This window comes from Diospyros lotus, chromosome 5 (genome assembly GCF_014633365.1).
Source record: "Diospyros lotus cultivar Yz01 chromosome 5, ASM1463336v1, whole genome shotgun sequence".
Classification (NCBI taxonomy): domain Eukaryota; kingdom Viridiplantae; phylum Streptophyta; class Magnoliopsida; order Ericales; family Ebenaceae; genus Diospyros; species Diospyros lotus.
Window position 1 is genome coordinate 248058 of NC_068342.1, and position 27139 is coordinate 275196.

The 27139-nt window shown below is 36.7% G+C and overlaps 2 protein-coding genes across 8 annotated transcripts in view; one reads left to right on the forward strand and one right to left on the reverse strand.

Moving 5' to 3' along the window:
• On the forward strand, nt 1-6606 carry LOC127802708 (uncharacterized protein At1g10890). 2 transcript variants are annotated; one of them, XM_052338691.1, is made up of 5 exons: nt 1-277; nt 433-622; nt 1789-2007; nt 5854-6073; nt 6258-6606. In XM_052338691.1, the coding sequence occupies exons 2-5, from the start codon at nt 489-491 to the stop codon at nt 6522-6524; spliced, it is 840 nt and encodes a 279-aa protein (XP_052194651.1). In that variant the 5' UTR covers nt 1-277; nt 433-488; the 3' UTR covers nt 6525-6606. The 2 variants fall into 2 exon arrangements, with proteins under 2 accessions (XP_052194651.1, XP_052194652.1); XM_052338692.1 differs by having other exon boundaries at nt 1-54.
• The window catches only part of LOC127802707 (phosphatidylinositol 4-phosphate 5-kinase 8-like), a 22878-nt gene continuing 2184 nt past the window's right edge, over nt 6446-27139 (reverse strand). For 2 of the 6 annotated variants that reach the window (XM_052338689.1, XM_052338685.1), the window contains exons 5-11: nt 26855-27022; nt 14777-14942; nt 12136-12246; nt 11850-12040; nt 9534-9688; nt 9239-9404; nt 8206-8721 (exon numbers count right to left, since the gene is read on the reverse strand). In XM_052338689.1, the coding sequence (XP_052194649.1) occupies nt 8436-8721; nt 9239-9404; nt 9534-9688; nt 11850-12040; nt 12136-12246; nt 14777-14942; nt 26855-27022 (1243 nt within the window). In that variant the 3' untranslated portion in view covers nt 8206-8435. Of the gene's footprint in view, nt 7272-8205; nt 8722-9238; nt 9405-9533; nt 9689-11849; nt 12041-12135; nt 12247-14776; nt 14943-26854; nt 27023-27139 lie in introns of those variants that run through there. The other 4 variants (XM_052338687.1, XM_052338686.1, XM_052338688.1 and 1 more) reach the window with 4 other exon arrangements.

Genomic DNA, 27139 nt, shown 5'->3' on the forward strand with positions numbered 1-27139 from the left:
GGAAGGAAGGACAAGGAGTGGGGGGGCGGGGTCTAGGTTAATTGTTTGTTACATGTAAGTCTCTCGTTATCTCTCTCCTCCTCCGTCGACCTCCTCTGGCCGCTGTTTGGACACAGAAGAGACCATAACCCTACCCTCCCAGTTCTCCGTCGCCGTCCAGACATCGGCACACCCAATTTCCGATCGTCAGCTCTCTATAGGGTTTAGAATTTCTGTCTATGAAAACAATATCTCCGTTCACAGATCTTAGCCTTCCCCTTCCCCTTCTCACTTCCAGGTAAAAAGAGTCCTTTTTTCCCTGGTCCCCGGGGAAAATCCAAGCTATATTTTTTAAACATGCATATTCGTTAACAACGCCAAGGAAACAGGGGCGTGTATTTTTCTCGATAATTGTTCCGGGAGCGGGATCCTCACGGAAGCTTGATTTTGCAGGTGATACTGCCCCTGTGAAATAATCGCTACTTGTGCTGGTGGAGAAGATAAGAGGGATGGGAAGAAATAGGGATCTGTCGAGGTCGCCGTCGTACAGGCGGAGGTACTCGCGGTCGCCCTCTCCTGTGGGGCACAGGTATAGCAGGAGAAGCCGAAGAGATAGAAGCCGATCTCCATATTCTTACAGCAGGTGATACCCGATTGCTTTAAAGATCCTTCTCTCTGTATGTATTGATTTAAAGTCCGTATCCTACGGTGGAGTAGGATTGCGATGCTTTCTGGTCAATCGTACGTTTTCGATCTTTCAGGTTAACAGATATTTTGTCGTTTCTCTACAGTGATTTCTATTGAACGGTTCATATAATTCAGATTGGCAGGAGATTATTTGACTTAGCCCAGAGTTTACCTCATCTGGGTTCACACTGGTTTCGGTTTCTAATTAAAGTGTTACTTGTTAATATCTTAATCTGATGCATAAGATTGACCATACTACTGGTGCCTATTTTATTGGTTTTCCTGGTGTCTCCTCGGATGTTTGTCATCATCGTTAAATAAAGTGGCAGCGAAGCTTTAATTTCCCAGGGATCTGTACCACTGGTGTGCATTTAGTTGTGGTTTATCTAGAATTGGGAGCAGTATTTAAATCCGCAAGGAAACTGGAGCACTGGCATTAAATGTTTTGTCAAATTTGAGTTTCTCGAGGGATGGAAATAACAGTATTGGATGCAATCTCCTCACATAGCGTTAAGCATTTTATTCTCTTCTTTGTTTTCACTTTTTTATAGCACTTGGGCGTGGATAATCATGTACTCTTGGTATTGCTTATGACATATGCTGGCTTGAGAGTTTTTGATTTCCTTGACTGTGCTTACAGTTGACAACCATCATGCTTTCTACAAGTGTTGGCCATTTTTTGCTCAATCTGATGATCATGCTATTCAGTTTGTAAGTAGTAGCTGTGGTGCTATCTGATGAATTTTGGGGAGTGTTGCATTTTTGACCTGTATAGTGGAAATACACTTAAGAGAGACACTTGTAGTGTAACATCAGGGACAGTAGACAAGTGAGATAGATCAAGTTTCTTTTCCTAAAAATTTAAGAAGAGGCAGTTGCTTCCCTTCAAATAGGAATTGAGCAGGTGATGGGTGCCGATGGGTGTCCTTTTGTTGCTCGATCATTTAGCGGTGTCATGTGATAAAAGTGGGAGCACCCAGTTTGGTCATAGCAATGTTTGAGGTAACTGTACATGCTTCTGTACTTATTGTGCTAGATGATGGGTTGGCGTGATGCACAATGTATAATCTATGGTTCCCAAGATTTTGGCTGCCGCTCAGTAACTTATATGTAATTCCACAGACGAAGAAGTCGTTCAATTTCTGCCAGACATCGCAAAACTCGTTCACCAACTCCAAGAAGACGCAAAAGTCGCTCTCCAACTCCAAGGCGTTATAGGAGACAGAGAAGTATTAGTACTTCCTTGTCTCCTATAAGTAATTCTCCCAGTCCAAGTAGTGGATCAACAGAGCGCAAAAATGCCAGTGAAAAACTGAGAAAAGAAGAGGAAGAGAAGAAAAGGTATATCAATTGTTTTTAATCCCTATTCTGATATTTTTTCTTTTATTTCCTTTTCTCTTTTTACGTTGTTATAATATAATACGCTTGTTTCTATCCTTATTCTATGGTTTTGTGCACTAAAGTACATAGATCACACTTATTCCAGCTTTCTTGGACTTGCATTATAGATAATGCACCATGTGTAGCACCTTGCTTTTGCATTCTCTCATAACACATTTATGTTTAGATTCATCTATGTTTTGTCATTTTATATATTTTAACTTATATGGAGAAGGTAAACTTCTATTTCTGTGAGAAATCAACATTTCAATCTCCCTGCAGCTTCAACTGTTTTGTTCTTTCCTACACGCTTATTCCCTTTTACTAGGTTAACTCCAACGCATCTGAGGTAAAGATATCATTGGATAGATGTAACTTGAGAGATAGGCTTCTAAATTTTAAAGATAGGTGTTGACTTCAGGTTATTGAAGTAAAGGATCCATTTATTGTTATCGAAGTAAAGGATCATTTTTTTGTTATTCTGTGCATAGTTTGGAAATTGCTGTCGTAGGCTTCTGATTGTAAGAAGTGTAGCTTGATGTTATCATTGGAGTCCAGTTGAGAATAAATCATCGAAATTGCAGTCAAATAGGGTAGTGAGCTTGGTTTTTTGTTTTGGGGCGTGGGAACTTTTGTACTCTCAACTAGTCAGGGAGATAGGATTCAGGTTGAGCAACATGTGCTAAAAATGTTAAAAAAAAAAGAAGATATTAGACTTGAGGCCTGTTTGGTAATTATGTGTTGTGCTGCGCTGTGCTGTGGCTGCTTTGCTGTTCCGTGAAAGGAGTGCTGTCAAAAGTAGTGTTTGGTAACTGAGTGTGATGTTGTGTTTGTTAATGCTAAAAACAAATAATAAATGTTTGGTTAATATTTTGTTGATGTGTTGTAGAGATCTAAAGTGACTAAAGAAGACACTAGTATATTTAGATGGTGTTTAGCTTTGCTTAAATTTTGGTCAAAGGGAACTATAAGTTCTTAGAGAGCTAAAAGTTTTTCTACCTGCTTGGCAAATCATGAAGGGTTGATAAGCCATCTAGCTTATAAGTTCTTCCAACAGCTTGTTTGATTAGCTGGTACCCTATAGTTTTATTTTTTTGGTAGCTTATAAACAACCGTAAAATAAACTGGTGTTGATGTAGTAAATGTCCAATTTACTCAAATTAATAAGCTTTTCTTGGCAAACTCTTTTAACAGCTTATTAGCAAATAAGCTCTTAGAACTTATAAGCTCATATGATTTAAGCTAAGCTCAATGAGCTCTAAATAACCACTATAATGATGTTCACTCGTATTGGAGTAAAATATTTTTAGCAAAAAACATTCTATATCAATACGTAAAAAGTTACATACCTAAAAAAATTTTTGTAATTAATTTTTTATTTTGAGACAAACTCAATTTGTAGTATTTTGAAAAGAAATTACCTGTATGCACACAAAATATTGTTAGATCTTCAAGTGTTTAGCTTTTTTATATAAATTATTTTGTATATAAAATATTTTTTACATATGAAAAACTAGTATTGCTATGGATTTGAAGGTAGATCTTTTGTTTTAAAAAATCAAGAATGCAACCTAAATGTAGAGAAATAAAATAAAAATAATGTGGAAAATCTGTAAAAAAATATTTCTCAATGTAAAATATTTTGCATTGGAACAAATGGAGCCTAAATTATCTGTAATATTCTTTTTCATGTATATGATAAATAAATAAATGATGCCATTCTTATAAATAAAAAATTAATAAAAAAGGAAAATGTTAGAAGAATATTATTTTTTATATATGCACATATACATATATAAAAATAAATTTAAAATTAATTGAAATTAAAAATATTGAGTTGTTTTGGGAAGTGGCATAATTATGCATTGCTTTTTAATTTAAAGCATGGGGTCCCTTGCTTTTGCTCTTGAACAGCTAAATTTGCTTTTTTATAAGAAGCAATTGTACTTTAAAAGCAAAGTTGTGCTTAACTAGGCTTTTCTAAAACTTCTAATAAAAACAACTGTGCTTTTAAAGCATAGTAATACCAAATAAGCCCTTAAGCATTATGCCTACGCAATTCTTCTTGCAGGATTAACCTATTGTCTTTATTGGATTTTGTTTTTTTAATATCTCTTGCAAGTATCCAAATTTTGAGATAGTGTTTTAAATGCCATATATATTTTAGATGGTAGAAGTCTTTTATCTTTCTAGCTATTCTTTCATTTGCTACATTTCCGTATTTTGGCTTGTATAAAGGCATTGATGAAAAGTGGCCTGAAGTCATCATGGCTGTTGAACTGGATACCTCCTGTAGTTGCAAACCCACAATCTTGGCATCGAGGCTATTATTGAACAGGATAGCGCTGCTCTTGTAAACCTTAAACCTTGGCATCAAAGCTGTGAACAGGATTGCTCCTCTGCTTCTTGTAGATCCTTAATGTTGGTCACTTGGTGTCAACCTTGGTGTTGATTGTGGTGAAACTTAATCTGCTGTACTAATTGTGCTTATGGCTGACTCACTGACATCTTCAAACTCTCTTGCTTTGTTTTGATGCTCTAAGGGGCGAAAAAGCATTTTGAAATTGTTTTTGCAATTTATTCCTCATTACTAAGGAATAAAAATATTTTTGGATTGTTTTACTTATATTTATATGCATGCTTAGGAAATTTTTAAATCGTAGAGATGGAGACCACTAGCCTGGATAAGCATGGGATTGAAAAAAGAAAATGAATTCTATTTGGGCTTGGGATAGGTTGCCCGCTGGAGTCTGTTGACCCGTTTGGTTCCAATGCAAATTAAACCTTGAACTTCTCCTACCGCCAAAGTTGCAGCCTTCTTGTTCATTTGTGTCAAAACTTTAGTGCTATAGTGCCATGGTTAGTGTAAAGGGTGCAAAGTATGAAATGAGAGGAGTATTGAAATCAGCATCCCTATTGAATAAATTGGTTGTTTGGTTTAGCAGAAGGGAAGGAGGAAGGAAATGGATTTAATGGAATTTTCAAAAACTATCGTGAAAAAATTAACCAGAGATTGCAGGGAAAAAGTTTCGTTCTTGTTTCACTAGGAAATGAACCCTCTTCCTTCTCTCTTCTGCTCAATTTGATGTTTGTGGGCACAAGAGGATTTCTTTTCCCCTCCTTGTTTCCCTGTTGTACTCATGTATATCCAATTGATCAAGGGAAGCTGCTTTATTCTTTCGTGCTTTTGACTTCCTATCTTTCTTTCCATCTTTTCCTCAAGCCAAATGTAGCTCAAGTGTTTTCATGGAACCTAACTGCACCAACAGTTTAATCACACTGGTTTTTTGTCATTTGGTTTCTGAGATCTGAGCTTAATAAGCAAAAAACTATGATATATATTTTAGTCAATTTAGAATTTTGCTCTGACAAGACTCTGTTCAAGAATTGAAGTTTTGTGGTGATCAGTTTAAAAACTGCAACAGGTTATTTGACAGTCTTCTCTACAGGCTTTTTTGAAGGAAGATACTGCTATATATCAACTTGTTATATTTGATGATCAATTGGATGCCTCGTTTATCTACTGTTCACCAGTTTTGAAACTCATTTGTTTGGATCAGGAATCGGTTAGAGGTATGCCTTAAAAGCATGAGCATATAATTTTTGCGTTTGTCGTCATGGAGGTTAGTTTGTCACTCATTATGTAAAATAAGAAGAGAGGAAAAAGGAAGAAATTTCTTATATTGTTTGCTGGTTCAGTTTTATTGTTACCCTGCTTTAAAAGCATTTCTGGAATTGAAAATGCTGTATTTTCCTGCTGAGTTGTCAGTGGCCGTTTCCTGCTTAACTTCCCTCCTGTTTTATCAGGCGTCAACAGGAGGCAGAAATGAAACTTGTAGAAGAAGAAACTACAAAAAGAGTGGAAGAAGCAATAGGGAAGAAAGTTGAAGAGAGCCTGAACTCTGAGGATATCAGGCTGGATGTACAGAGGCGATTGGAGGAAGGTCGAAAGAAACTTCTTGATGAAGTTGCAGCTCAGCTTGAGAAAGAGAAGGAAGCTACACTTATTGCCGCAAAACAAAGAGAGGCAAGTCCCTTGAAGCCCTTCATATGCCACATTCTTTTCCTTCTTAAATCTTTTATTTGACAATGACTTGGATTTGCGAAGAGAGGAGGGGTTATTAATAATAATATTATCCTGCAAATGCACTGGGAAAATAAATAAATAAATAATGGAGATTTTGTGTGTGTGGGTGTGGTGGTATGTGAAGGAACAAGCACGGAAAGAGAAAGAAGAGCTGGAAAGAATGCTTCAAGAAAACAGGAGGAAGGTGGAAGAAGCTCAGAGAAGGGAAGCTCACGAACAGCAAAGGAGGGAGGAAGAACGGTATTGGGAACTGGAAGAGCTGCAAAGACAGAAAGAAGAGGCCATGCGGAGGAAGAAGCAGCAAGAGGAGGAAGAACGAGCAAACCAGATGAAGTTATTGGGCAAGAACAAATCCCGCCCCAAAGTGTCTTTTGCGATTGGCTTGAAATGATAGTTTTTTCTTCTTTTTTGTTTTTTTGTGAAATTGGTTAATGGGTGCATTCAATTTCACAGTTGTGAAGTGGCTTTTGCAATTTCAAGTGACTGTTGGTAACACATGTTGGCAGGTGAGGTAGCCCCCGTGTGTTATCTCAGTTAATATGACATGAGCACTGCACTGGTCACTACTAGCTAAGATTATTAGTTAGTTGCCCACAAACTCTCGTTCTCTTAACAGCTGGATAGCGCACAACTTTTTTTCATACTAAGCGACCAAACAATTCCAAATAAACCATGTTCTTTTGTTTTTGATAAAACAAAAAATGAGAAGACTTTAATTAAATAAAGAGGTGGTGTCAGTATCAGCATCCAGCAACACAACCTATACATCAAAACTGCTGCAACAGCAGCCCCTAACCAAGCCCATCCCTAACTACAACCAAAACAAAGATGCAAAGCAATATTCAATCGAAGCCACTTCCAGTGTACCATGCATCATCGTAGCCCAATAGAAATTAGATGGTCAACAAACTCCAGACCTGAGCGAAGCACTGCAAGGCATCCGCACCATTTAACATACCAAACTTCGAAAAAGCAGGCGGAAGCAAGAATACAGAAAGCTAACAGCAACCAATCCATCAAAGAGGCCACCGCACACCCGGCATCACGCATCCATCCTCGCCAACTGATGAGCAAGAAAGCCTCCAACTTTGAACATCAAGGATGATATTATTATTACTATTATTAGCACAATCCAGTCCTAAGCAAATTAAAATTGGAGCACCAAGTATTAATCAACACAATCCAGTGACCAAAATCAAACAATCCACAAATCGGCAGAGAGCTTGTGAGATTCCAGAGAGTGTCGCAAAGAACTAAAAATTAGGTCATCTTAGAGTTGAGTTAATGAGAGTCCGTGGGTACTGGCTGGGTAGTTTAGTCGTTTACCAGAACCCATTTTGTAAATCAAATCTTCTCTCCCAGATTTGTCAATCCCTTGACGCCGTCTAAATGCCAATTTCCGAAAGTTAACCCCATACAAAAGATTCAGAGCTCTGTTGGCCGTATGCATCCACCATTCTATCCATTAATGAAGGCTGCGATATTAGCAATTTAGCATTTCTAATTTGTAATATGCCAATTAAGGGGTCATTTTGGAAAGATCTTTCTTTTCAGCACAAAGCATTTAAAGTTCATGCTTTTAGATCTTCTTTTTGGTTATTAACATTTTGACTTCGTAAACATTGAAAACACAAAATTTAAAAGTTCAAAATTGAATTTTTTATTTAGCAAAAAGAAAATAATAAAGCAAACTAATTTCAGGATATATATATAGATATATATTTACACTTTTTGCATTACCAAAAATCGTATACATAATACTAAAATTGTAAATTCTCTCTTTTAAACCTATATGATCTAAAACTATTATAAAAAACAATAGAAAGGAACATCTTTTGCTAAATAAAAAAGAATAGAGAGAAGATAACTAGTGTAGTTATTCATCAAGATGTGACATGAACAACACCTATTCCCACAAAGCTCATGAGAAATCGATATGAGTTATATATAAATATATATACACATATATATATGTAGTTTTATCTTTTTTTTTTAATATAAAATAAGCTGCGAAGAACAGAACCACCAGCAAAGAGCAGCAAGTAAGGAGAAGTAAGAAGCAAAGTGACCAATGACAATCAAGAAACAAGTGCAGCTTTATTTCTCTATATCAAGTCAAAAGAATTGGATACAAGTCAAACTTTACCATACAGACTAAATCAAGAGACACGCTTATAATGATATATCCACAACATTGATTTGCACTGGAAGCGTAAAGAATTATAAGTGGTTCAAGCAAAAATGAAAACTGTACCTTCTAAGCAATGCCAATTAGCCAGCACAAAAACAAAGATGTTCTGCTTCAAGGTTGTTCAGGGGCCGGAAAAACTCTCTCCAGAAAACTGATGAAGCGCCTGGAATACAGCTTGGGCTCAACACAAGATATTGTCATAGGGTTATAGAGCAGTGATTTATAGGCGTGCTCTAGCTTCTTCTTCATGTTGTACTTCTGCAATATATCAATTATGCCAAGGTAGAGAACAACATCATAGACCTCAAAAAGTTCTACTTCTTCTGAATCAGTTCCATCCTGTTTAAGCTTGCGATGAGCCAAAGCTGGCATGTTTGCTCCTAATTGGACCCGTAACCTGATCAAATTAGTGCAAATATTGGCGTTAAACATTGCTTTGGTCGTAAACCAGTTTATTGGATCCCAATTACCAAATTTGTGGCTATGGAAAACATGTAACAGAAATTTAATAGATCATGCAGAAATGTTGATGGCTTTATAGAAGATGTGGGCATGAATTGAGATAGTTGGAAATAAAAACCAAAAATATATATTTCTGTAACTCTCCACTGCAACCTTTTCTTGTCTGATTCCAGTTTCTAAGGATCCAGTGACTGCTCAATGCTTTGCAATAATTTAATAATTCGCAAAGAGAGATAAAGAAAACAACAGAAAAAAGAAAGAAAAATTGTTACGGAAAGCAGTTAGGAAAAAGGACCCTTTCTTTTTTGCATCTTATTTTCCTTTTCCTCCACCATGACCATGATGGAAACAGAGCCTAAAGCATCATCTTTTCTGGTGCCTAAACTTATGTAAAATAATAAAACTGATGATAAAATCAATAAGAAAAAAAATATAATAATAAAGTAAGCTACCTCACTGTGCCAGGCAGGATAAGATCAACTTCCTTGTCCCCTACAGAGAGAGCTCTGAGAGTATTTCCTCTAGTGTGGGTACCTGGTGCAGTGCTGACACAGTTGGGTTCATGAATAACTAGGAGCAGACCCCTTGGAGGAATTGAGATCTCTGGCAATATTGCACCTAAAGGAAGTAGAGACCATTAAAGAACTAAAAGATAGAGAGGACAAAAGCAATTAGAGAGCACTATTAAAATGCAGAGTAACGATAACTTCTAGGAAAATATGAAGACAGAGAAAAAGGGGTATCCACCATCATCTCCAGGCAAGGTTTCATGCTTATGCAGTGCATCAGGGGGTTCTAAGGGGGCGCTCAGTTGGTCAGGAGCTCTAAAATGCAATCCTAACAGAAGGCTGTAATCAATTATCTGTTGAGATTCCAAGAACGTGCAGTCTACATTGAGTTGCCTGCAAAGGAGGAGGAAACAAAACTATATTAGAAAGCAGAAAAAGCTATATGCACAAAAACTAATATGTACCACAGTTCTGTGGTATGCAAATGCATATCTAAGATGCAAGGTGCATATTTATTTTATCAAAAGTAACTAAACTATAATGAAAAAATAAATTAAAACATAAGTTAAGTGAAAAAATCATAAAGTAGAGAAAAAATAGGGCTCGGAAGAAACAGGCTTCCTTCATCCCAAAATGACAAAAATTGAAGGTACGTCCCAAGTTGAAAATGTGTGCTCAAGACAAGATCTTTCAAATCCTTTGACATCAAACCTACAACATACTATCTGCATCCCACTACAGTGATATGGTGTCATCACAGATTGAAATAAACTAATAAACCCACACAGGATTTAGAAAAGAAAGTTTCAAATTTGGTTGAGGAACTTGTATTGAGTTTGACTCTGTTAAGTTGAATTGGATGCTTTTAGCTTCAAACACTGATCTCAAACTTTATTTGTAGTCTCACCTTAATTCTGTATCTCTTTATGCAGGACTGAAAAGCTTGAAATAAATTATACAAAATGTTAAATTCTTATAGGTAGGGAAGAGTAAATTCTCTAAGGATCCAGCTTCTTATGATTGAGAGGTTTGATAACTCTCCACAGACGACCTGGACTAAAATTTGGGATGCATGCAAGCTTACAGTGCTCTTCTACCAAGAAATAACCAGAGCTCATGCCCAAAATGACATCTGAATTCCGCATGAAAGTTTGAGGTCTACTCAACTACAATACCAAGATATGAAGTATAGAGATTTACCTGAGGAAGTAGAGAAAATCCTCCCTAAATAAATGCCCTCAAATTACAACATTACCAACTAATATAATTGTTGAATATTGATTCAAAGTTGCTGATTTAGTGGGTGGATTGGGTCAAAATTGTCAATTATGATTGGGTCTTTCATTTTGTTTACTGATTTAGTGGGTTGAGATAATTTCGTTGTTTTTAAATTTAAGTCCAACAGTAAATCCTATTTTCTTGTTATTCAGTTGACATGTATTATCTATTTAAAGGCATGATGATATGAATAAAAATAATGAAGTTACAGCCTTCACATTCATGTTTTTTTTTCTTTTTACAGCTTTTGTTCGTTAACTTCATAACTACCAATGTCTCTGAAATTCCAACAATAATATGATCAAACAAGAAAAATAGAATGAAAGAATCCCAGATTGCCAAAATATAAAGAAAGTTAAAAATTCTTAGCCTTCTCCTGTCTTTTCTAATAATCAATGAAATCTGATGACTTCTAAGAAGTTCAATATCTCTCCTATTTAATGGTTATATCCAATAATCCCTCTCCCTTCTTTCACCTAGAATCACACCGATCATTCTTTCCTCTATGATGCAATTCTGATTTCTGAGTTCATTGAAATGATCCAATGATCATTTCAATGATCCATTATATGAGCACAAAAATTCCCACTGGCTTTTGAGAAAAGTTCCTTCTTTCATCAGATACTCTACTCTTACACATGCAGATAGATGGTACATCCATCATGCAGCATGCATCTAAGATGAACAGAGAACATCCAATATCAGAGAATCACCATATGAAAAGACTAGTACAGTTATGAGGTCAGAAGGTATATGTTGGATGCATCTAATCTCATGTCCATGGGCATCAAAATACATAAAATTCATGTTTCTGAAACATTTAAATTTTTAGGACAAATATGGTGTTTATGAGACATACAAGTGACGCCAGACTCTTCAAACACATATCTTACCCCCAACCAAGTACTAAATGCTGAAAAGGAATATTTCGCAAATTTATATGAATGCCCCAAAATATAAAAATTATATTGAATTAAAGAAAGCACTATAACTGGCTCCAAAAAGCAGTCCCACATTGGTACTTTTTAGAACTGTCTCTTATACAGATCTATATTTGGAAAATAAGAAAATAAAAAGGACGTAAAAGTAGCAACATGGATGATAAGATATCTCTTGATATTACTAGATCTATCTCAGAGGTGACACTGGCTTTGGGCAGTTATGAATCTTTTGACTTTCTGATTGAAATTTTATCATTTAGACCCACCCCTTATCAATTACCTCGAATGAGCAGTCAAGTTGCAGAGATCAAATACTGTAAAAGAATGAAACCTACTCAAAAAGTGACTCTCGCAGTAACTTGTCCATTTGAAATTCATATTCTAGGTCACCATCTTTCAAGGTGGTGCTCTCATCAATCTTATCATCCTGATTTGTGATTCTTCCTTGTGTTGAGCCCTTCAAATCAAAACGACGATGTATTCGCAATTCGGTGTAGAACATATTCCCCGTTACTACAAAGTGTACCTAAAGATGGAATGAGTCACATAAATTTGTGCTGATCACAAAGTAAAAAGTTACAGCATTACAGAGAAAAAGGAACTGTATGGATTAACAGATACCTTTTTTCCACCTCTCAGTCTTATTCTATGTATCCCAAAAAATTTTGTTATCAATGTGTTCTCATGATCTTTTACATGATAATAATATCTAGGCAGCATCTTGAGTAGAACCTATAGAGCATAATAAAGCAATATCAGCTGATTACTACCATGAAATGAATATCTAACTTCATAGTCTTCCAATGGAATAAAAGAGGATGAAAGATAAATACCTAAGCAAAGTATGTAACACGAACCGATCCATAGAAGGTAACGTGAGCAAGCAAACATGAGAGGAAAAATAAAAGGAAGAACAAATTTTTACCCCCTTAAGGAGAAAAGCAACAACCAATAATAGCCACAATAATTCTTTTCCAGTCAATAATGGAACAGTTTACTGTTTACCAATTAAGAGTATGGTTCACCTTTCACCAATTCTATAAACAGACAAGAGTTCAGATATTGTCTACAATTCATTAAAAACATCACCAACATGCCTGGTCTGAATAGGACAGGTTCTCCTCCCCCCCGGGGCAGGTTTTTGCCATAACCCAGTGCCACATTAATCACAGCCTTTTGTTTCTATGACCATAAAGCCTTCTAATTCTTTATTTGTCTTTCATCCTCTCTAAACAAATAGAACCCTGACCCCACAAATTTTAGAAGAGAATGGAGATGAATTATCTACTTGAACTGGCAAAAAGCTGAGGCTACAGTAGAAAGAAAGAATAATTACATTCTGATTGAGTGGAAGGCTAAGGTCACAACATAAGATCAGACATTAACTGATCTAATGGAGAGATGCCTATAGAGAGCTGTGTCAGGTATACATGACAAACTACATCTCTTTAATTCTCATAACACATCTAGCAATACCACTGAGTCAAAAGAAAACCTACCAATATGGATAGAGATTACTCAAAGGCACATCGATATGGACGAATCTAAGAACATCATGAAAATTGATTTCAGCATCTCCATTAGAACCCTTCCAAACTATTTCAGTTTGACATTCTAACTCTATACAGGTCACTGCCATTCTGGTTCTACCAGACATTTTAAGTCAAATTATGTCCTACAGTATGTCAATTACATCCTTGTCTTCATCCCTCTTCCTTGGCAACATAAGCCACGAAGCCAACAGCAGAGGAAACATGAACTTCCAAATATATAACAAACATCCTGACTAAAGAGGGTCTTCCCAATACCCAGCATGAGAAACCATTTGGGTCTAAAGTGCCCATTGAACTTCTTTCCAGTGTTTCTTTTCAGGTTAAGGCACTTATTTTAAACAAAAACATGAAAAGTGGAAGACTACTTGGGGAAAAATCAATTAACAAGATTTTAAAGTCATTAAGAAGTTACACATCCTCTATGAAGTAAGTTACCTCGACATGCATATGTTTCACCAATAAAGTATTATGTATACCCACCTCATTATCATTATTTAATTTGATTGATTGAATGCAAAAGTGATGGAGATAATGAGTTCTATTTAGTTTAGGATTTTATTCTTTCAGAAAGTTTAGAAGACCAGGATTTCTTATTTTATCTGAATGTATCTTAATTTTATCATCATTAAATTTTATTTTATTTTATCTCTTTAATAAATTATGCTATACGTCACATAGTGGGATTAAGGCTTGATATGTTATTGTAATAGATTATGTGGAAAAGTTTCAGTTGTATTAAGTTATCACAGTAGATAGGGCAGTTTTCAGTTCCTACATGTTTTAGGAATTTTGTCAAGCCTATAAATATGGCTTATTGATGTATTCCAAAATTATAATTTTTGAGAATGAACGAAAGTTGAATATTTGGAAGAGTTGAACTTCCCTCTTTCCCCTCTTCTTCTTTCTTTCCCCTTATTGTCTTCCTTCCTTCTCCTCCTCCTTCTCTGTTGCTTCTCATTTCCTATTCTTTCTTCTCCTGATTTTTTTCTTCTTGGTGTTCTCTTCTTCCTTCGTTGGTTTTGCATCAAAGAAACTTCTTTTTTTGCCTGTGGTTTCTCATTCCCAATTAATTTTCCATACAGCCAAAAGAGCAAAAATGGCTAATCTTACTGCATCTCTAGCCATGAAAGTTCATAAGATCTAAAAATAGTCATTTACCATAACAATTTTCCTCCGAGAATCCATAAAAGTGTATATTCTATTATATCAGACAAATTGGTCAACTACTGGAGTGTCAATAGGAAAGGATTCAGAAATTTTCAGGTCATCAAAGAAAGGTATATCCTCTGTCTTTCTTTGAATATGTTTTACCACTCTTATTCTGTATGAGCTATCCATTCTATTGACTTTCTTTAGGATCTACCACTCTTATTCTGTATAAGCTATCCATTATATTGACTTTCTTTAGGATCTGCCATCTAAATGTTCATATTTCTCTTTACCCCTCACAAGAGGGGCACATCAAAATAGTAATCCATTTTTGCCAAAAGTGCAACACACATTTTAGACTGATAAATGCCAAAATCATAGCAGGAAGAATTTTTTATGTCCATAATAGATATTATGCATGTTCACTTCATGAGTCTAGAAACAAATGTTAGAAAATAGGGAATAAATTAAGAATAAAGTTCAAGTACAATAAAAACCATCTTTTCTTATGGAAAATCTATGGGAAAAGGTAGCAAATAATCGCCTCCCTATGTTCATACCTTCAATTCTGATCTTCGTAAAGTCTTAATGAAAAACCTATCATCATGAGAAATATAGAAAATGCTGCCACTCTTCCCTGGAGAAGAAACTTCCCTCAGACTGCCATCACCACAGATGGACATCATGTACTCTGCAGCATCTAGCTTGAACATATCCCTCAAATTCCTGAAAATGTGGTATGGCATGGCTCAAGTTAATCAAAAAAGACATTCAAGCTTTAGAAAATAGAAGAGCAACCAAAGGAACAGAAAGTTCATAACTTTGTAAAACATGTGCACGAGGATGCCTAAATAACAGTAAGGGTGCATGAAGGATAAGTGAAGTTAAGCAGTTTTTTATGTAAAATAAATTTAAAATATATAAAACATATTTTTATTAATACAAAAAAAGATAGGAGAGCTATGCTAATAGATATATACTAAAAACATATGTTATTTGCTTTCCCTTTTAAATATTTAAAAGAGAACTTCAGTATTTAAATATTTTTTAAATAGTTTTTTGCTTTCCCTTTTGTAATGGTTTATGAAAAACATCCTTAAGGAAATATAAAGACGTTATCTTATTAATTAAAGCAATAATACCATATGTGTAAAAGAAGTTAAAAATTTGTTTGCATAACGTGCTTTGAGTTAACTATGTGTTTTGGAATGTACTTTCCTTAACAGTGTGTTGGATTTTAGCTTGTATGAGAACTCTAGTATCAGCCAATATTTGTATAGTGCTAGAAATCAACAAGTGGATTCCTTCCTATTGTGGTTTCTTTCCTGTTATGCATTGCTGATTCCTAGCAGATTACTTGCTGCTGACTTGATTTCCTTGTATGTTACAGTTGTAGTATCTTTCCTTTGATGTACATATTTCCTAAGTTAGTTTAGGAAACCTTCTCTCATTAGGGAATTGTCTATTCTGATTGATAGGTGTGTATATATGTTGTATTTTTATGTTGAATAATGATAAGATTGGACGATTTCTTCTCTTTCAACATGGTATCAGAGCCTTAGGTGCCATCAACGAACTAGGGTTTCCCCCAGTTGTTTACAGCCATCTGATTCTGAGCCTTGGAGACAAAGTTCTCAGGGAGGTGTCAAAGTTAAAGCCTGCGGCAGAAATCTGGAAAAGATTGGAAGATTGTACCTCAGAAGACTCTTTGCAGTCAGTTATTCCTCAAGGCCAGGTTTTTTAATCTTAAAATGCATGATCATCAAAAACTTCAGGAACATTTAGATGACTTTAACAAACTATGTTTAGATTTAGAAAACATAGATGTAAAATATGAGGATGAAGACAAAGCCTTAGTTCTTCTCTATTCATTACCTAAGTCCTATGAAAACTTTGTGGATATTCTCTAGCACGGTAGAGACAAACTTTCTTTAGAAGATGTAATGGGGGCATTAAATTCTAAAGAATTAAGCATTAAAATGGATAGTAAATCCACCCCTGGTGATGCTTTAACAAGAAGGTCAAGAAGCTCTAAAAGAGACCAGAAAAATAGGGGTAAATCAAGGTCTAAGTCTAGGAATGAAAAAGGCCCAATAAAATGCTATTACTGTCAATAAGAAGGTCATATTAAGCGGCTGTGTCCAAAGAGAAAGAAGGACCTAGCCGAGAAGGACAGTTCAGGAGGAGGGGGTAAACTTTTGTGACACTAGTTATGATAGTTCTGAAGCTTTAATTGTGAGTGAAAGAGCAGAAAGCCAAGAGTGGGTCCTGGACTCTGGTTGCTCCTTTCACATGACTCCAAAAAGACATTGGCTGCAAAACTTTAAGGACATTAATGGAGGTAATGACCATGGATGTGAGGTAAAAGGGATAGGAGACACTAGGCTAAAATTGCATGATGGCTCCCATAGAACCCTCATTGCCATTAGGTATATTCCAGAATTAAAGAGAAATTTGATTTCTCTTGGGGAGCTGGACATAAATGGCTTAAAGTTCAAGGGTGAGGGAGGAGTTGTTAAAATAACTAAACGGTCTTTAGTGTATATGAAGAAATGGAATTTACCTTTTGCAGGCTACCATATTATGTGGTGAAGCTGCATCGATAAGTCCTAACCCTAAATCTAAGGTAACCCTATGGCATTTAAGAATGTCATATATCAGTGAGCAGGGCCTTAAAGAGCTCACAAAACAAGGTATATTGGATTTAGGACAAACCATAGGTTTAGGCAAGTGTGAATCTTGCATATATGGTAAGGCAACAAAGGTAAAATTTAGTAAAACAACCATACACTCATCAAAAGAACCTCTAGACTACATTCACACAGACTTATGGGGTCCAACCCAAACTCTATCTCATAGAGGCTCTAGATATTTTCTATCTGTAATAGATGACTTCTCTAAAATGCTGTGGGTTTATGTCTTAAAGTCAAAAGATAACACAATTGAAACTTTTAGGGCATGGAAGACTATGGTAGAAAACCTGAAAGGCAGGAAAATAAGGCTATAAGAACTGATAACGGGTTAGAATTTTGTAATAAGGACTTCAACCAAATGTGTAAAGATGGTGGGACTATGAGACACCTAACTGCACTCGGAAATCCTAGGCAAAATGGTGTTGCAGAAAGGATAAACAAAACCCTCTTAGAGAGGGTTAGATGCATGTTGTCCTATGCAAATTTGTCCAAATCCTTTTGGGGGAAAGCTATCACGACAGCAGCCCATGTAATAAACAAATCTCCCTCCACAACAATAAACTTTCTAACCCCATATGAAAGGTGGACAAGGCATAAACCAAGCCTAGACCACCTTAGGGTGTTCAGATGCCTTGCCTATGCTCATGTGAAGCAAGGCAAATTAGAGCCTAAGGCTAAGAAATACCTGTTTATAGGTTATCCATCTGGTGTCAAAGGATATAAACTATGGAATTTAAATCCAGAAGGACTGAGAACTATAGTTACAAGGGATGTGACATTTGATGAGGATTCTACCATAAAAGTAGAAAATGATAAATCACATCATGATGAGGATCAAAATAGAGTCGGTCTAGGTGGAGATCACTAAAATCAGCCCTAATTTACCCCAAAATACTCCTAGACTCACCTGAACCAAAACCAATAGATGACCATGACTAGGGCCATGAATCTTCCCAATTTGAAGGGGATGAGGATGACAGTGATGTAGACTCTAGCTTAGGGAATCAACCAAATTCAGATAGGTATAGCGTAGCTAGGGACTGACAGCTTAGAAATCGTAGGCCACCTCAAAGATACGGTTATTCTGACCTAGTTGCATATGCTCTATCTAGTGCAGCTGAAACTATAGGTGAAGAACCCCTCACCTATGAAGAAGCAATGTCCTCTAAGGATGCTGATAAATGGCCGGAAGCCATGAGGTCAAAAATAGCTTCCCTTGAGAAAAACAATACTTAGAAATTGGTTGAAAGGCCGAGAGGGCAGCGAATTATAGGCTGCAAATAGAGGTGTCAAAAGGGCCGGGCCGCCCGGCCCAGCCCGTGATGGGCTGGGCTTTGGCCCGGCCCGTTACTGTTCAAACGGGCCGGGCCGAGCCCGGGCCGAGTTGGGCCAAAGAAATTGGGCCCACGGCCCGGCCCGTGGCCCTTATGGGCCAAGCCCATGAGGCCCTTATGGGCCAGTAAGGCCCTTACTCAATTTTTTTTTAATTTTGTTATTCTTTAGTAATTATTGATATTGGATACTAAAAAATTTAATTTCGCAATATATATAAATAATAACCATCAATTTATTTAAAATTTTTAAGTTAAATTTTTTATATATTTAAATTATAAATAAACATTCTCCTTTTTATATGTACATTATTTTTCATATCAATTCACAAGAAAAATTATAAGGCATATAGAATTTTGAAATATAAAATAATGAAATAATATTTAAAACTTAAGAATTAAGATAGAAAATATTTTTAAAAGAAAAAAATTAATTTTTATATATGTATTATTTTGATATTTATATATGTATATATTATATGTATTATTTTTAAAAAAATTATTTTAAAAAAAGAAAAAAAAAAAGGGTCGGGCCCTCCGGGCCCGGGCCTGCTAGGCCCTGTGGGCTAAGGGCCCGGCCCGGCCCTCTAGCCCATGGGCCGGCCCGGCCCGGTCCGGCCCCTTTGTAGGGGGGCCGTGGGCCGGGCCAGGCCCTATCCATGGCAAAAGGGCCCGGCCCTTTTAGTAAAAGGGCCGGCCCGGTGGCCCAGCTTTTAAAAGCCCGTGGCCAACTCGGGCCGGCCCTTTTGACACCTATAGCTGCAAATGGCTCTTCAAGATTAAAGAAGGAGCTGGAAATAATGCTAAACCTAGGTTCAAGGCTAGGTTGGTAGCTAGGGGGTTCACTCAAGTTTCGGGCATAGACTTTAATGAGGTGTTTTCTCCAGTTGTGAGACACACCTCAATAAGGATTCTATTAGCTATCATTGTCCAATTGGATTTAAAATTGGAGTAGATGGATGTCACAATTGCCTTCCTCCATGGGGACCTTGAAGAGAGGATTTATATAGACCAACCAAAGGGTTTTGAAGCTAAGGGAGAGGTGGAGAAAGTATGTCTTCTTAGGAAATCACTGTATGGACTTAAACAGTCCCCAAGATAGTGATACTGAAAATTTGATTCGATTATGATAAACCAAGGATACCTTAGGAGCTCCTATGACTGCTATATATATTTTAAACATGTCACACCTAGTATTTCTATCTATTTGTTATTATAATCCACTAGTGAAATTCAGCTTCTTAAACAAAGGCTAAAAGCTGAGTTTGAGATGAAGGAATTAGGCGAGGCAAAGAAAATTCTAGGAATGGAGATTTCTAGGGATAAGCAACATAGGAAAATCTACCTGTCACAAAAATCATACTTAGCAAAGTTGTTGTCCAGATTTGGAATGTCAAATGCAAAGGCAGTTAGTGTGCCTTTTGCATCACATTTTAAATTGTCCTCAGATCAGTCTCCAAGGGATGAGGAAGAGAGAAAAGAGACGGCCCATATACCATACTCAAGTGTAGTAGGCAGCTCAATGTATGGTATGGTCTACACAAGACCCGACTTGGCACATGGAATGAGTGTCATAAGCCGGTTCATGGCTAACCTAGATAAGCCTCACTGGTTAGCAATTAAGTGGATGTGCAAATATTTGAAAGGTTCTATAGATTATGCTTTGACTTATAGTGGTGAAAGTCTAGAAAATCAACCCATAATCCTAGGATATTCGGATGCTGATTGTGCTGCCAATATTGACAAACGTAGGTCCACAACCGGTTATGTTTTTAGGTTATGGAACTCTACTATTAGTTGGAAATGAAGTTCCAACATGTGATAGCATTATCAACTACCGAGGCTGAGTACATAGCACTTTCATATGCTATTAAAGAGGCTATGCGGCTAAAGGGATTAGTAAGTGAGATTCTAGGTGTAGAGGTTAAGACCACTTTGATGTGTGATAGTCAAAGTGCAATTCATTTGTCTGAGAATCAAGCACATCATGAAAGGAAAAAGCATATAGACATAAGACATCATTTTATCAGACAAGTTATTGAAAATAAAACTGTGATTCTAACCAAAGTGACAGGGGAAGACAATGCAGCGGACATTTTTACAAAGCCTGTACCTATAGCAAAATTGAAGCATTGCTTAAAGCTTTTGCAGCTTGGTCAATGAAGATGCAGGTCATTGGGAAGGGTGTAGGATCCTGAGGAAGGTCTAATCAAGTGCAAATGGGTGGAGATTTTGTTAGAACATTTGTACTAGATTAGTGTAATTAGATATCAGGAAATGTTATGTAAAATTAGTGTTGTTTAAGTTCTGTTTTAAAGGTTAGATAAAGCTTCTAGAAGGATTGTTTCTAGAAGGACAGCTGACTGGTTGGTTATGTAACGATCAAGTTGTGGGGCAATTTTTTTGTTGTATAACTCCCGCACCTATGGCTTATAAATAGGGGTTGGGAGCGGACTTTAGGAGGCACTTCATTTTATGCTTTGTGCGGAAATTCTATCTTGTGCGAGAGAGGGTTTGTGTTGGCTATGTGTGCAAGAGTGAGGCGGGTATTGTTGTGTATACTCTGTTTAGGAACGATCAACAACATATGTAACAAACCTATTCAAGATAGTGAAGACGTGAAGGCCAAGCCAGTTTGGACATAGGTCTCAATTTGAGACCGAACCAGGATAATTCTTGTGGTGTTCTTGTTTCTGTTTTGCCTATTTTATTTTTGTGTTTTGTTATTTCTTGTTGCTATGAGGATTTGAGAGATTCTATTTGTGTCTTGGTGAGTGCGAGTGTCAAAGAGAGTGCTGTGAATCTATGCTAACAATGCTAATTCACGCGTCATCTTCTATCCCTCCTTTTGTGAATTTTAGGAAATGACTCGAGGAAGATGATTGGGCATGCTAGGGTGAAGGAGAGACTTTATCATCTTGAAGATTCTAGTGGACAAATTACTAAGAAACATATTCCCCCTATATCATTTTTAGTTAAATCCAATAAGGATATACTTTAGCTTCATCATTTTCGCCTAGGGCATCTATCCTTTAGTGTTCTTCAATTTATGTTTCCCTCTTTGTTCAAGGGATTAGATATTAGGGATTTCCAATGTGATGTTTGTCAACTTGCTAAAGATAGAAGGGTTTCATTCCCTCTCAATAATAATAGAAGTTCTCTTCCCTTTACTTTAATTCATAGTGATATATGGGGTCCTTCCCCTGTTCCTAATCTCTCAGGTGCTCGGTGGTTTGTGTTGTTTGTAGATGACTGCACACTAGTGGTGTGGCTATATCTATTGAAGGCCAAATCAAAAGTAAGCACCATCTTTCCAAACTTCTATACTATGATCAAAAATCAGTTTGGAGCTAAGATAAAAAGGGTTAGAACAGATAATGCTAAAGACTTTTTCAACCAAACCCTATCTAATTTTTTCCAAGAGAATGGTATAATTCGTGAATCATCTTGTGTCTATACCCCTCAGCAAAATGGGGTAATTGAGAGGAAAAATTGCCATTTGCTAGCTGTTACAAGAGCCTTGCTCTTCCACAATAATGTCCCTAAATATTATTGGGGAGAAGCTGCCTTGACAGCTACCTATCTTATTAATAAGTTACCCTTTAGAAGCCTTGACTCCAATAGTCCAATTCAGCTCCTTTCTAAGGCTTTTCCAAGGTTCATGCCTTATAATGGTCTTTGTCCTAAAGTGTTTGGTTGCCTAGTTTTTGTTCACAATCACTCACCTAACATAGGGAAATTGGATCCTAGAGCCCTCAAATGTGTTTTTGTTGGGTACTCCTCCACACAAAAGGGTTATAAATGCTTCCATCCTCCGTCCAATTTTTTTTTGGTCTCAACCAATGTGAGTTTTGTGGAGGAGAGTTCGTACTTCAATAATGTTTATCCTCAAGGTGAGACTGAATTCTTGGGAGGCAGTGATAGGGAATTGTTTCTTCCTTCTTCTTCCTCTCATTGCTCTTTACCTCATCCAAAGGATATCCCACAGGATTCTCTAAATATAATACATAGGGAAAATATTCAGCTTACTTCTAGTCCACTAAAGGTATATTCAAGAAGAAAAGTCCCGGATCATCAACCTGAGCATGTTGATTTATATGAACCAAGTCCAGATTCTGACCCTATTTCAACCCCTATCCAACCTATGAGCTGTCTAGATCTAGCTACATCAGACCTTGTTTCCCAAACCCATCAGCAACCTGAACCTGACCCTGATGACCTTGACATCCCAATTTCCCTCAGAAAGGGAACTCGGGCCTATACCAAACACCCCCTGCATATGTTCTTTACCTACTCCAATCCATCCCCTACACACAAAGCCTTCCTAACCAACATTAATTCTATTCCTATCCCAAGGACTATGTCTGAAGCATTAAGTCACGATAGTTCGAAGGATGCCATAAAGGTTGAGATGGCAGCACTTGAGAAGAACAAAACCTAGGAATTGGTTCAGCTATTCAAAGGAAAGCAGGCTATTGGGTGTAAGTGGGTGTTTACAATGAAATATAGATCAGATGGGTCCCTAGAAAGATATAAAGTTAGGCTGGTTGCTAAGAGTTATACCCAAATATATGGAGTGGACTATCCTGAGATCTTTGCCCCGGTAGCTAAGATGAACACTATCAGGATATTATTGTCACTAACAACTATGTTTGATTGGCCTCTATCTCAATTTGATGTAAAAAATACCTTTTTACATGGGGATTTAGAAGAAGAGATTTATATGGAAGTCCTCCCTGAATTTGGGTTGCAAACACAAGCTGGGAATGTTGTGTGCAGGCTAAAAAATGCTCTCTATGGGCTGAAACAGACCCTAGAGCCTGGTTTGAGAAGTTTGCCAAGGTTATCCTTGTATTAGGCTACAAGCAAAGTCAAGGTGACCATACCTTGTTTGTTCACCATTCAGTTTTAGGGAAGGTGACAACTCTTTTGGTGTATGTTGATGACATTATAGTCACCAGTGATGACAAAGAAGGAATAGAACAATCAAGGGGTTGTTTGGCAAGAGAGTTTGAGATCAAGGAGATAGGGAAGTTGAAATACTTTCTAGGCATTGAAGTGGCTCGGTCTAAGGCAGGAATATTCATTTCCCAACATAAATATGTGCTGGATCTCTTAATTGAAACAGACATGCTTGGTAGCAAGGTAGTTGAGACACCTATTGACTCAGACCATAGAATTGGGACTGATTCAGAAGTAGGGGCAGTGGATAAGGGCATATCAACGGCTAGTAGGGAGACTTATTTATTTGCCACGTACTCGGCCAGACATAGCCTATGTCGTGAGTGTGACTAGCCAATTCATGCATGATCCCAGAGAAAGCCATCTCAAGGCTGTGTACAAAATTCTCCACTATCTTAAGGGGTCTTCAGGTAAGGATATTCTGTTTAAAAGGGTTGGAAACTTGTCTTTAGAATCATTCACATATGTTGATTATGCTGGGTCACTTATGGATAGAAGATCCACCTCAGGTTACTGCACCTTCTTGGGTGGAAATCTTATTACTTGGAGGAGCAAAAAACAAAGCGTGGTGGCAAGATCAACCTCAGGTTACTGTACCTTCTTGGGTGGAAATCTTATTACTTGGAGGAGCAAAAAACAGAGTGTGGTGGCAAGATCAAGTGTTGAACTTGAGTTTAGATCTATGGCCCTGGGTATTTGTGAACTTTTTTGGCTAAAAATTATTCTAACAAACTTGAAAATTCAGTGGTTAGTCCCTATGAGACTTTATTGTGACAACAAGTCTGCTATAAGTATCGCCCACAACCCGGTTCAACATGATAGGACCAAACATGTGGAGGTTGATAGGCATTTCATCAAGGAGAAACTTGAGAGTGGACTGATTTGCACTCCCTTTGTTCCTACCGGTGGACAATTGGCAGATGTTTTAACTAAAGGCTTACCTGGTCATATTTTTCCCAAGATCTTGAGCAAGATGGGAATGCATGATATACACTCACCATCTTGAGGGAGAGTGATAGAAATCAACGAGTGGATTCCTTCCTATGTGGTTTCTTTCCTGTTGTGCATTGCTGATTCCTAGCGGATTACTTGCTGCTTATTGGTTCTGATTTGATTTCCTTGTATTTCCTTGATTTCTTTGTATTTCCTTGTATGTTACAGTTGTAGTATCTTTCCTTTGATGTACATATTTCCTAAGTTAGTTTAGGAAACCTTCTCTCATTAGGGAACTGCCTATTCTGATTGATAGGTGTGTATCTATGTTGTATTTTTATGTTGAATAATGATAAGATTGGACGATTTCTTCTTCTTTCAACATATAGTAACAAATATTATTACAAAAATAACATAAAAGAAAAATATCATTAGCATACCAAAACCATTTTGAATTTTCATGTAATATTAACAGCCTACTACAAATGGACACCAAGTGTATATTATGATAACATATTTTATCCTATTGTTTCAATCAAAACTGTATTTCAGTTAATGAACTCAAACTATTATGACAAAACTGTATCTTTCTATGAAAATGCGGCAATCACCTATAAAATTAACAATTTCTATTAACGCGACTTTAATGAAACAAGAGTTTGGTCCTTGTGCTTATAATATTCTATAGACTAACGAGTATCCAATATCATAAAAGAGCAAAAGCATTTTCTCATTTCATCCATCTTACTCTAGAAATGACACGGCACCACACACCAACTTGCCTCCTAGAAAACCGGGTCAAGGAAACAAAATGGTCAATTTGCCTGTCATATAGCTTTTATCTCACAAAATAATTCCATCTTTGATAAGTTAGTTCCCTTTACTGGATATGTCAAGCTCAGTGTCTTCTATACCTCACACTAGGACTTCCGAAAGAAAAAAGGATGCCACATGCTGCTTTTAAGGGTCAAACAACAAATCCCAACCATATAATTACACCATATGATTTATAAATTTATTGGGCCTACATGCTGGAGCATAGATGTGATGACTATATCCAATGCAATTGATGGCCAAGAGGCTTTACCTATTAGAAGACATCTACTCCAGCAGCTAAAATAGACAATAATATTCTACTATATTTTAATTTGGATACACAACCTTCTCAGTTCGATACAGAGAACAATTGCTTTTGTGTTGACTTTATAGCTCATAAATCAACTTGACTCCAAGCAAGTTTAAGACCATTCAGAATTGTCTAAATTGAAGAAGGCACTACCAATCTAGAAGAAGTTCTCATAGCATGATTTATGTGGTAAAATTTAAATCAGGTCCAACTCACTGTATCTATCTGCCATTGCTATAAGAAATTACTGCATTCATAATTGTAATACAGAAAGCTAATTACAACATTTACATTTACTTTCTAAAGTCTGATTAACCTTGTCTTTTTTCTACTTCATACTTTACATCAATCAATTAAAATTTAATATGGCAAAACACCTGATCAAGCAAGAGGTCTCAATGTAGGATCAGGTGAACTATATATTTCCTTGGCATGGAAAGTCAGATCTAATGAATGAAAAGAATGTTCTTGATCTTCCAAGGGACTCTGGACTGTCACATAACCTGAATAATGCTAACCATAATTTAAGTGATTAAAGTTGGAATCTCTTAAAAAGTTGGGCTGCCAGCAGTAATTGAGGGTTGGGATAAATATTCTGCCAATATAATAAATAGTACCGACAACCTGACTCATTAAGCAAGGCAAGTATGCAGTAAACAGGAAAGTCATCAGGAAGGCTCTAATCACGTGTTTATATAATTGGAGATGATTCCTGTGAAGCATATCCACTATGCAATTCACCATCACTCAAAGGAGAAGCCTTGATAAATGCACTCAACAGGTCAGTTAGGAGAATAAATCTGGATAGAGCACTTTGATAAGGGTATCTAACACTGTAGTTCACCAAGCAATAGTTTACGGTAGAGAAGTTAACAGCTGAAAGATTCTAAAGTCATACAGCTAAAATAGGAGATCAGTTCATTCAGCAAGGAGATCAAATTTTGATAGAGCACTTTGATAAAGAGTATCTAAAACTGCAGTTTACCAAGAAATAAGTTACAGAAGAGAAGCTAACAGCTGAAAGATTGTAAAGTGATTCAGCTAAGATAGCAGATAGCAAGAGGAAGTAAATGGCCACTATTATGGAGAAGTTCCCTCCAGCATGGAAAAATCAATACAACTAATTAACAGCTGATCTTACAAAGGAAAATCAGGGGGTTCCTTCATGGTTTATTGGGAAGTTAAGTCTGTATGATTTCCACATCAACTTGAGCAATGATACAAATGAATACAAGTCAACCTAAGATATTGAACATTACATGTTTCCAAGTATGCATTGGAATATTAAGAATGCCCTAGTAATCAAATTATACTTTGTCATTCTCCAATTCTTTTTTTTTCTTTCTGATTTCACTTTCCTTCCTCTCCACAATTATACCAGGATGGGGCATCTTTAAAGAAAATGTTGGGAAGCTCAAACCTCTGTAATTTTTAAAAGAATTGAAGAAAAATAATTTTTTTTTGTAATCTATCATCAGAGAAACATGCAATTAAAGCTTCATTGTATGCCCAACCAAAGCTTAACAAATAAGAAGATAGAAAACTATAAGTCCATGATAAGACACAGATGCAGCATCAAAATTAAATAACTACCTAAATACCATAGGGCAGTAGTCCTTCCAATAGAAGTCAGTAGAGTAGTGGGGAGGTGTAAATTGGGATCCCTTCCTTGGAAAATACATTTGTATTTTAGCTCGCTCCCCAAAATCTGAAGCCCTCACGTCACGCATGGGTACTGGTGTGATCTTTCCAACAGTGTACCTGAACTTCAAATGTGATTCCAGGAATGAAATATATATTTGAAACATTGTGTTGTATACTTCATGAAAACATAAATGTCAAATTTTGAACGCTTTTGCAGATGGGCTTATGTAGTTC

Coding starts and splice junctions, on each gene's coding strand:
- LOC127802708 (XM_052338691.1), top strand. CDS start 489: ATGGGAAGAAATAGGGATCTGTCGAGGTCGCCGTCGTACAGGCGGAGG. Junction 2,008..5,853: donor GAAGAGGAAGAGAAGAAAAG/GTATATCAATTG, acceptor CTGTTTTATCAG/GCGTCAACAGGAGGCAGAAA. Junction 6,074..6,257: donor TTGCCGCAAAACAAAGAGAG/GCAAGTCCCTTG, acceptor TGGTATGTGAAG/GAACAAGCACGGAAAGAGAA.